This window comes from Hippocampus zosterae, chromosome 14, assembly GCF_025434085.1.
Source record: "Hippocampus zosterae strain Florida chromosome 14, ASM2543408v3, whole genome shotgun sequence".
Lineage (NCBI taxonomy): Eukaryota > Metazoa > Chordata > Actinopteri > Syngnathiformes > Syngnathidae > Hippocampus > Hippocampus zosterae.
In genome coordinates, this window is record NC_067464.1 from 8,596,900 (window position 1) to 8,608,426 (window position 11,527).

Consider the following 11,527-nt stretch of genomic DNA (forward strand, 5'->3'; position numbering starts at 1 on the left):
CTCTGCCTTCCCCCTGCCCGTACCTCGACAGCTCCCTTCATCCTAATGAGCTCTGTCAGAATGGCATTTGACATAAGCCGTCAATAAAGCACAGCTGACACGCAGTCAGACTCTCGCAGGTCTCTGCCCCCTGACGGGGCAAGCCACTCGCCAACCTGAGTTGTACTTTTGATGAAGTGGAGGATTCTTACTATTTCGTTATGATGCAATCCGAGGTCACTTCTGTTGCACCCTTTTTGCTTGGGTGTTTTATTTGTGGCTTGCTTTGCTTTTAGTTGGCGGGATTACGCAGAATTTGGGGTACCTTATTGTGATTGACTGTAAAATATGTCAATGGTATCATAGTGTAACTTACCGTATTGGCCCGGATATAAAACTGTTTTTTTTGCATTGAAATAAGAAATTGGGGGTCGTCTTATGTTCGGGGTTTCGACATTATACCCATTCACGACGCTAGATGGCGCCAGATATCATTGAAGCAAATGCTGAACTTGACTCTCCAGGCCAAAGTGAACCCCTGTCACGAAGAATACAAATAAAAATAGCGGTAACATGATGAAGAAAAATAAAAAATAGTGGTACGAAAGAAAAGAGAAGAAAATAATAGAAGAGACGACTGAAAATATAGAAACGTAGCGACAATCTGGAGAAAATCTGGGCCGGAGATCGCCCAGGTTAACCGGCAGCTGAGGAGAAGTTCTGATGTAATTTACATTTCAAAAACCAGAAGCCATTCATTTACGAATGTGATTGCACTTCAGTTTACATATTTAGATGTTCACATATTAAGATTTGAATGAGGCAAAAAATGCTTTTTCTCTCAAATATATTGTTATAATCATTTGTTCCAGATGTACTGTAATTATTTTCTGTATAAAAATTAATTTGGTGTTCAAAAAGTCTTTTTTTTTTTTTAACTTGAGTCTTGAAAAAGAGGGCGTGGTCTTATAATCAGGGCCGTCTTATATTTGGGCCAATACGGTATTAGCTGTGCGAGGTTGGTTATTTTTCTCTCTATGTACTATTCTAAAACAACCGCATGCAAAGAAAGTGAGGAGGCGGATTAGACACTTTTGGATTGACGCACTTCACCGTGTGTTTCCGATCGCCGCTCGGCGCTGATCAAATGAGGATACAATCGAGTTTTATCAAAACAGATGGACTTACGAGAACCATTCCTCATCCTGCTCGTGGCAAGGGTGTAATGCGGCGCTCGGTTTAGCATTTAATATCAAGTCGTATGAAGTCACCGCACCAGGAGGCGCTTCGTATGATTCATTCTCTGCGAGTGGATCCGTTCCACGCTCCCGTTAATTTATTTTTTTTCTGCACGCCTGAAGTTCAGACGCGTGACGTAAACGCATTATGTGAGAGACGATCAAAAAGGAGGTGATACCACTTCTGCTATTCTGTTTTCCAGACCAGCACATACTACGCATGCTAAAGAGACTGCGTGTAAAGGTCACAGAAAAAAAGAGCTACTCTGCACCAGACAAAAGAGCAAGTCTGTCAGAAGAGACATTTATTGACAGTCGTGTGTGTAGAAGAAGGCAGAGGCTGTAGACAATGTGAAGTGGAGGTGAGGCCCGGTTGGCACGGCTGTGGCGTTGTGACCTGTGGCCCGACTCGCGCATCATCTAGCTAGCTACCAGGCGCCAGAGGACCTCCTGATTGTGATGAGTTTTGACTCCTGTCACCTTTGTGTGTTGTCAAGATCCTCTGACGTGGCCATGGAGTTTTATTTTTTATGGGGTTTTTTTTTCCTTTGACTTTTTCTTTCTTTCTTTTCTTCTTTCAGTTTTTCTGTCACACAGAAATGGGTAAATCTGGTCCTTTGAACTTTCATCAAAACAGGCCTACAGGTTGTCATATTTAAATTTTTCTTTTTTTGGGGTGGGGGATGTGTTCGTGACTTATGTTTTGTGGGAGAGGAGGAGCTCGTGCACTCTGGGAGCCGGTGAATAAAAGAGACTTGGAGTGTGTGGGTGGCTTTCGAGGGAGGTCTAAAGACAGAGCATTCAATCAACCCCCCTATTCGACTGTTGCTTCTGTAGATGTGGCACGGCAGCATGTTGACTGGAAAGGTGTTCTTCAGTTTGTTGAGAATCTCTTGTTTGACTTCCGCTGCCAAACTTTGAGACATTAAAAAAAAATTGAGATCAAGTTCACTACGCCTCAAAATGATGCAGCCATTGAAAAGAAAAGTCCACTGCAGGATTCTTATTTTCTGTATGTCGTCCCAGATAAAAGCCACCTATTGTTGCTGTACTTCCAATTTGCCATTTTCTGTCCATCGCCGAGTACCGTCGTGGATTTACTTCTAATGACCGGCTTGCCATTTCAGCTCTAATGGCGAAATACCGCCTCAGGCACACAATCACGATTGTTGTGTAAGTTGTATCGGCTTTTGTTATTAACTTTCTCTGAGGCATATGTCTCTCTCAAATGCAGTATATGGCGGTGTTGTCAAGTGCTTCCCCCCTCCCAGTTTCATTTAGCCACTCTCTGGACAGAAATTGACTGCATTCAAGAGTGGAATGGATGTAATAATTGCCTTCACTCTATAACATACTTGGTAAATGCACCCACTCTTAAAAAAAGGAAAGGAAAAGAGGACTAGATTCAATGTATCTCTAATGGATTTTTGCCGAGCATTTGCAGTTCAATCGCAACGTATTGTTTGCTAGCAACAGGTGAATGTCCTTTGGCTTCCAAGTGGGCCTCGCAGAGGAGACGGAATATAGAGATTATGAGAAACCTTCAGTGTAGCATTGCACTTTTATGCTGCTTTGCACCCGCAGACATCAACAAATGCATATTTACAGCCTTTAGATATGGATTGAAGCTCTGTAATTAAGTGCAGAAATGCAGATGGATGGAAACCATAGAGGAAGTTGCAAAGATAAAAACAATCCATTGTGTAACTCTGATTCGCGTCAAACTCGTTCTAATTTCAACCCATTATTTGGGGAGAGCGAATTATACTGGCGCGGGATCAGACTTGCCGCCATAAAAATTTTGACCTGCCAAAAGAGTTTCCGTGCAAAAGGGGTCATCATACACTCGCCTCCAAATATATTGGAACAATGAGGCGAATTCCTTTAGTTTTACTGGAGACTGAAACCATTTGGGCTTGACACCGAAAGTGACGCGATTGATCACGACTTCTGCTTTATTTATCTGTGCATTTACATCATTTTTCACAAGCCAACTATTTGTAATTGCCGCAATAGTATTGGAAGGTGTGACTATCAGCTCATCGGCAAGCTCTGTTAAAGCGGGATAACGATCCTGATCGTTTGAATCCGGCGTGTTGGAGGAGGGAGACATTTAAAACAAGCCGGATAGCGATGCTCGAGGACCGGGGTTGGACACCCGCCGGTTGAAGTCATTGGATGCGCAACATGCCATCTGCTCAGCAAAATGAATTTATATCCTCGATATTGAAGTCCTTGTCTTCCTCATATTGTACCGAGTAGCCACTGCCTTCCCTTTCACTGTAAATACCATTTCCTCTTCGATGGTTTTCATCACCGTTTTTCTTCATTGCCATCGCTGGTACTCGACCACCATGTGACATTCGAAAATGTCAAAGGAAAGTTGAAGGCACTTATTGATTTCATCCTCTAAATGAAGTTTTCTTCAGATTTGACGACAGGATCGTTTGAAATCCTCCTTTTTGGTATCCTTTTTTTTTCTTCTACTTTTTGTTTGACCTCCACATTTCAGCCACTAGTTTTGAGGCATGGCGCTGCATTGACACACTGGTAAAATGATCAAATCGCATTGTCTTGTTTGGCCTTGGCGTGGGAGTGATGCACTCGCGACTTATGTCGAAGAATTCATTTGAGAGCAGTGCTGTCAATGTGCATTGCACTTGGGTTATTCTGCGCTGCGCTCGCTATCATATTTGCCACATTTCTCGAGCCTCGGCGCCAATGGGCTCATCGGAGGTGAGGCCAAATATCACGCGCGCTCCAATGACGGTGTTCTTGTGTGCTGTGTGAACACAAAAGCATGGGGGGAGGAGTATGTGTGTCAGGCAGGGCTTTGGCATGTGCACCCCCCCCCCCCCCCCCACACACACACACACACACATTGGCTGTTGTGGCCCATCGGCTTCCCTCCATCTATATGACTGAAGAACGTTGGATTACATACACCAGAGGCCAACAGGTCAACCGATAAGAAGTCTTCTCTGTTACCGCAAATCCACAGATTAAACGTAGCGTCAAGAGCTCGTACTGCCCGGGGGGGCAAATGGCTCTGAAAATACGCCTCTCTGAGAGCTTGAGCTTAACCCTTCTGTCACCGCGGTACAAGCAGCCAACCTTTGCACAGAGCGAGTGTTAATTCTCCACACATGAGCCAGACTTTCAAATACACTGCGGTCACGTTGAGGTTAAGGGGAGGGGGTGGAGGGGGGGGGGGGGTGTTCCTGCTATGATATCTTTAATTGGAAAGTTAATCTCGCGCGGGGATGGATGAGTTAATGCGAAAGTCAAATGCTGAAGCCTGGCTGCAGCTTTCTGCTTTGCCCCAGCATACATTAGCAACGTATAATGCTTGTTTCACATCACCGATTGCACCCTCTTGATGGGGGGTTAGGCATTTGAAATATAGGGCTCTCACAAATATTCATCTAGAAAGAGAGCATATACCCCCCCCCCCACCCCACCCAAAAAAAAAACAACAATAAGAAATAGACCAATGAGGTTTGGTGCGTACAAATGCTTTGGTGTGCTCGTTTGCGGGCGAGGCGGCGGCGTGGGGGCAGGGCAGATGGCGAGCCCAAGGTACTGTATAGGTCCGCATGGGACTGTGGCAGGATGGCTGTTGGTGACAGGCTCTTGTAGCGTCTCGTCTGCTCCAGTGATCCTCGGGAATCTGGGTCATTTCCAGCCGGTTCTCATGGAACTATTCCCCCACTCCTTCCCTCCTGCTTGCTGCCAAGGGCGAGCTATGACCCAGCTACATTCAAATAATGATGACGAGGACACAAAGTAAATGTCTCCTTATTGTCATTTGGAAGGTGAAGTGAGAGTTGGTCCCCACCCCTCCTATTAGTGTCATTGCATTAGCACCCTGTTTTTGTCATGATCGCCTCCCCTCATAGAAAAACTTTTTTTTTTTCTTCTCTAAAGCTATAGGGGAGTTGCTAGTTTGAATTCATTTAGAAAATAGATCACTGGATTTGGCAAAAAATATATAGATGTACAGTTTGTCAAATTTTCCATCTTTACATACATTTTATACTCTTCGGATTTCATTTTTGTCTTTATCTGATTAACTCAACTGTATTTATAGAGCAATTTTTAAAAACCGCCGCTGTATACAAAATGGCATGGAGCAAATATATACAACAATAAAAAAATAATAACAAAGACAGTAGAAAGCACAAAACAGTAAAACTAAGAGCAAGTCTGAGTCATGCCGAGTCAAATGCCAAAGAATACAAATGAGACGATTAATTGGGTCAAAATGCAAGGTTTTGTCCAATGTTTTCTTTTCTGACCGTCACCTTTTATTTTATTTTTATTTGTTTTGCATTTGCTTAATATGAAAGCCGATGAGTATCTAAATTAAATGTTCAACCGAAACACTATTCATCTCTCTGTCGAGTATTTTCGTTGCCACCACATTGCAGAAAAACAAAAACAAGTGCGATTATCTTCAGGCTTGATGTCATTTTGATCTATAATCTTTAAATAATTTCTTTCTGTAGTTTCTTTTCAAAATGATGTAGGGGGAAATATATTGTAAGTTACTTGTGGTCTTTTGTTCCTTTGATTAAAATGTGATCATTTCCGGGTTTATATCTGTATATGAAAATCATGAGCAATTGGTCAAAATTGTCCAGGAGATTTAACATGCAAGGCGATTGCAATAAGTCACATTTTGTGTTGCAGACAAGCGTCTGCTGAGATGAGGATGCATGAAAGAAACAGACTGGGGGGGTGGGGGGGGGGTGTTTGAATGAGATCCACTGTATTGTTGTGCTCACTGTGTGGAGATATTGGTGTCAGGAGGCCTCACAGTGACATAGGCCTGGACTCAGACTTCTCTCAACCTTCACATTGTGGACTGTAAAATAATAATGGACAAAATGGACTTGCTTGTAATTGAGACACTTTTTTTTTAATGACCAAAATCCTTTTCCTTGCTGTTTCTTTTTCAAAGGCATCAATGTTTAAAGAGTGTCTACAAAGCAGACACGTCACCGCAGACTACAATTGTTATTTGCAGCCCTCCGTTTAGGGGATCAAAAACAGCCTGGTGTTTTATTGATGGGCTCTTCCTAGAAAAAAAAAAGTACTTGTAAATTTAGTTGGGGCAGGCAGTCTGTGGGGATGAAATATTTACAGGCAACTAAATATTTCAGAACAGCACCATGTCAATATACCTTCAGTGCAGCATCCCGTGGAGGTTTTATCCCTTATTTACTGCGGCTGCTGTGATAATACGTGTTGACCTTGATCAACAAAACCTCCCGGTTGGCAGTCTGACTTAAATAAACTCGGCCTAATAGGCTTTATTTGCTCGTCGACGCGAGCGGGCTTTTTGCGGTTGATGCAAATTGTGAGCTTCTTGAACGGCACAGTTTTTTTTTTTACTTTTTAATCCAAGACGACGCGCCTGCAGTAAACCAGCAAGAGAATGAACAGCTTCCTGCGCAGAAGGCATTTCATAACCCCCGCATCAAGCGTCTATAATTCATGCACAAAGAGCCCGAAGGGGCTACAGCACCGCGCGCACTCACTAGGACTAACGTGTGTGTGTGAGTGTGCGTGTGTGCGCGCGCGCGCGCGGCACTGTGAAAATAATATCAGGCCTTTCCGTTAGAATGAACTTTACTACTGTATCCAGCCATGAAATAATCTGACCCGACACTTCAAACCATCTGCGCTATCTATCCGCCCTCTTATTTACCAAATCAGCCTGAGCACAAAACGGAGTGTGGATGATACGAAAGCCTGCCAGGGACGTGATCACCGTACATATACTGTACACACACACACACGCGCGCGTTTCGAGTGTACTTCAAGGTAGCATCGATCATCCACATATTGATAGATGTACTTTAGTGTGAAGCATCCGAATACAAAAAAAACACGTTTTCAAAGGTACTGCTTTGAGATAGAAGATGCACGTTGTAATTAGAACAGGAAATTCAATGTCATGATGATCCTCTAATTTGCGGTCTGCACTGTGTTTTCGGTTCTGTAAAATAAGATAAGATATCTTTGTGGTTGTGAATTACAAAGTATCGCTTTTATTGTAAAAAAAAAAACATCCACCGCGTACAAAGAGCTCGTTTGGAATCCGCACGGCTCAACGTCAAAGGACACCCCTGCAAAAAGGTCAAAATGTTTATATACAGTATTAGCTTTTGAGAAGGGAGGCGCTGTGATGTATCTTCGCCGCCCGATTGGGCCAACTTGACAGTGATTGACGTGCAGCCATGGCAACCGGGCAGCCAATCTGCCAAGTCCAATAGGAAATTATCAGAGGGGCTTGACTATCTTTTTCTCCCCCTTAAAAAAATACACCTCCGCTTCGGCTCGAATCCTCTCCTTCTCTCGATCCCAGCCCACGTTGATAAATACGTCGCCGCGTCGCCGTTCGTTCTCAGGTCCTTCCGAGCCTTTTGCCCACTAAGTTTAGCCAAAGCGAGGATGCGGTAGATTGCCCCCCACCCTTTCGGCGACATCGTTCCTCGTCATCCTCCTCGGTTCGCTTCAACTTTGGGGATTGCCTTGTTTTTGTGTTTGAGTGGGGGTGTGTGTGCGTGCGTGCGTGCACGCGCGCGTCTCGCCTTGCCTTGGCGCGCGTCAAGAAGCCGACGGAGACGACGCGGAGGAGAGAGAGGAGCTCTGAGGGGGAGACCCGGGAGAAGCCTCCATGTTTCAGCTGCCCATCTTGAATTTCAGCCCCCAGCAGGTCGCCGGGGTGTGCGAGACTCTGGAGGAGAGCGGCGACGTGGGCCGCCTCGGCCGCTTCCTTTGGTCGCTGCCCGTCGCCCCGGCGGCCTGCGAGGTGCTCAACAAGAACGAGTCGGTGCTGCGGGCCCGGGCCGTGGTCGCCTTCCACACGGGCAATTTCCGCGAACTCTACCACATCCTGGAGAACAACAAGTTCACCAAGGAGTCGCACACCAAACTGCAGGCGCTGTGGCTGGAGGCGCACTACCAGGAAGCCGAGAAGCTGCGGGGACGCCCGCTGGGGCCGGTGGACAAATACAGGGTGCGGAAGAAGTTCCCGCTGCCCAGAACCATTTGGGATGGCGAGCAGAAAACCCACTGCTTCAAGGAGAGGACCAGGCACTTGTTAAGAGAATGGTACTTGCAGGACCCCTACCCGAATCCCAGCAAAAAACGGGAGCTTGCGCAGGCTACCGGACTTACACCCACACAAGTAGGAAACTGGTTCAAAAACCGAAGACAAAGAGACAGAGCCGCGGCTGCCAAAAACAGGTGAGATCTTTTCTTTCTACAATTTTAGCTCGATTGCTATTTAAGTAGAACCGAAATCTGTATTAATTTCATTTTAGGCTCCTTCATAAGATTAGGATTTGTATCATATGCGATTCTAGTATTGAAACAGCGTAACTGAGAACGTAGTTTCATTCTTAATTCTTGTCAAATCCCGGAAGACATGGTGAGCCGTGCTTTCGTTACAATAATGACGATATTTATTTTGTTAAAAGATAACGCGAGACTGTTGCATTTTATTTGTATCCTGGCGTGCTGCTGTCACTTAATGCACAATAATAAGAGCCCGACTAAAGTGGCCGATCTCTGATTAATTGTAAGGATTTAGTGTATGTATGTGATTCCGTCATGATGATCCTTTTACTGCAATCAAATCAAAAGATACTCTATCGTCAATTTGTTTTCCGGCAAAAAAAAGGGACAAGTGCATTTTTTTTAGAAGAGGAAAATGCGATGATTTGTTTTTGCCGTGCTATAGGTTAGTGATTCTTTGTGACGTTCTCTTGTCCAGGCTTCAGCAGCAGGTCCTATCCGGGGGCTCTGTTCGCTCCCTGGCCGACGAGGACGGCACCGTGGACCGTCTGGGTAACGCGTCCAGTCCGGAGGCGAGCCTGTCCAGCAAAGCGGCGGCCTCGGCCATCTCCATCACCTCCAGCGACAGCGAATGTGACATCTGAGCGCTCACCGGCTCAACTCTCCATGAATGGAAGCGGCGAAAGAAAAAAAAAACAAAATAAATTAGTGGGCGATTAACGAGGGAAAGACAATCAAATACAACGACTCATAGTGCCTGCGTTGAGTTACACACATGCACACACACACAAGTACGCGTGGCTATTTGACGCCTGCCAAATACATGGATCTGTGAGGCCTATACTTTTATTTGCATTTGACCCACGGAGGACTGATAACTTCCCCATTGAGATGGAAAAAAAGCGGTATAGCGAGCGCCTATAAAACCTACTGTTTATCCGTGGGTATTTCATGTCGAAAAGAACTGTGCTATTTTTACGTTTCTTTGAAAAGTTTTTATAAATAATGCTTATTTGCTTATTTAAAATCATCTGCTCTGTCTTTTTGGATTTCATCTTCATTCGCTTGGTGTTTTTAATACTTTACCTTGTGCACAGGTGAACCTGTTGAGCATGCGCGCTTTAGTGACATTGTGTTTCAAATCAAAGAGGGGAAAAAAAGTAACTTAATAAAATAATTGTGAGAGAGGGTTTTTTTCTGATTGGTGTTTGAGAAGGCAACATGACTCGATATTGAAACGCAGATCAAATGAATCCACGTCTTGATTGTAATGGCTGCCTCTCTATTCGTCCACCCCATCCGCTGTTCACGGAGAGTCCTAATTGACCAACATGCTGTGCGGGGTGTAATGCAGGGTGACAGTGAGAGGTCAGCGAGAGGCCGGCTCACTAACCCGGATGATGCGCGGGGAGAGATCATCGCGCACATGAAAACACAGCAGACTGTCGACGTGCACGAGCCTCGCGTTGCCGGCACGGGCGAGTCGTCGTCGTCGTCGATGAGTAATTTTGCACGCTTTTCCTTTTTGCGCGCTGCAAATGGACTATTTCTGAAAGACAGCCTCACGTGACGTTACATTTGTGCGAACACAATTCTTCTATTCACATGGGTCATGCGTGAAGGGTAAATGATTGAAGCATTTTGAGATTTCTTGTCAAAATGACGTATGTAAGGGGGGGGGGAATGTATAGTATTTCTCAACATTAAAATTTCACCTCAGTGACAATAATATTAATAATAAATACACTTACACCGTCCCCCCTTTCTTGTGATTATTTTGAAAATATTCTCCCATCAACAAGCGTCAGGTATTTCTTGCAAAAAAAATTGTGATTATTTTGAAAATATTCCCCCATCAACAAGCGTCAGGTATTTCTTGCAAAAAAAAATTCTGCAGCAGAAAATGCCCCCAAGGATGAATCATGAACTGTACTACTGGTTGTCCATATATTAACATGGACGTGTTGTGTTTAAAAAAAAATCGAGATGCGCAATGTCCGCCTTATCCGACAACAACTCTTGATGACATCTATTTTTTGTTCGTGCTTTTACTGTAACAAAAAAGAGAAAACGCAAATGTCCAAAATGTAGATTTTTTTTCACATAAAAATATGATGGTCATCTTTTCAAAATCTACATTTACTGCATCCTCTTTAATATGGGACTGTGTGAATATTGTTCCATGCATGCAATGAAAGCAGTTAATTTTTCGTGCTATTACGACTAAAGAAACCACGGAAGCACAATTTGAACTCATCTTATGTTCTCAGTGTCTAAAAATGTCCTCATATCGATGTATGCTCTTTAAATTTGGATTATTCTGAAATTATTGCCCAAAGTGCGGCAACGTTTTTTTTCGTACTATATGACAGCAAAATAAACCAGTAAAGGAATAAGCACGAGTTCCAGGTCGACGTTTGAAAAAAAAAAGGTCTTATGTTGGCCATGATTTCAAAATGTCCACATTATCGCTTCTATTTCTATTGTACGCTATTTTGACTTTAAAAGAGAACGTTTGGCCCCTCGGCGGGAGTGGTAGTCCAGGTTTACCATTTGCTATATTTATATATTGGCCATATGTTTTAATACATTTGCAGCAGCATCCTTGATAGCGACTATTTTTTCCTGCCCGTGTGTGTGTTTTTTTTTAACCTGCATCTGCAGCATCCACGGCATCGCCCTATCAAGGGCAGCTAATTTTGGGTATCACTGAAAAAATGCCCGACGAGCATCGTTCTTGTTCTGAGATGACTGCAGCATTTTTGTGTTTTCGTTTCGCCCCCCATTGTTACCACAGAAATCGAACAAATGCCCCCACCACCCCACAGCCCAAGTACGAGTTCAAGTTGAGTTTTTCCAAGTGATAGCGCGGACACCTGGCTGCCTTCTGTTTGCTGTGAATTAGCCCACAGTAACTTGTGAGCTACACAAAAGGCTTTCAAACACAAGGCAAACGTGTGTGAAGAGAGCGGCAGGAAACGGGGTGAGCCCACATGAAAGTG

The 11,527-nt window shown here is 44.2% G+C and overlaps 1 protein-coding gene across 1 annotated transcript; it reads left to right on the top strand.

Moving 5' to 3' along the window:
* The first annotated feature begins 7,345 nt into the window (after window positions 1-7,345).
* Window positions 7,346-9,566, top strand: six6a (SIX homeobox 6a). The gene is made up of 2 exons (XM_052085982.1): window positions 7,346-8,474; window positions 9,004-9,566. The coding sequence occupies exons 1-2, from the start codon at window positions 7,903-7,905 to the stop codon at window positions 9,167-9,169; spliced, it is 738 nt and encodes a 245-aa protein (XP_051941942.1). The 5' UTR covers window positions 7,346-7,902; the 3' UTR covers window positions 9,170-9,566.
* Window positions 9,567-11,527: the final 1,961 nt, after the last annotated feature.

Coding starts and splice junctions, on each gene's coding strand:
- six6a (XM_052085982.1), top strand. CDS start 7,903: ATGTTTCAGCTGCCCATCTTGAATTTCAGCCCCCAGCAGGTCGCCGGG. Junction 8,475..9,003: donor GCCGCGGCTGCCAAAAACAG/GTGAGATCTTTT, acceptor TCTCTTGTCCAG/GCTTCAGCAGCAGGTCCTAT.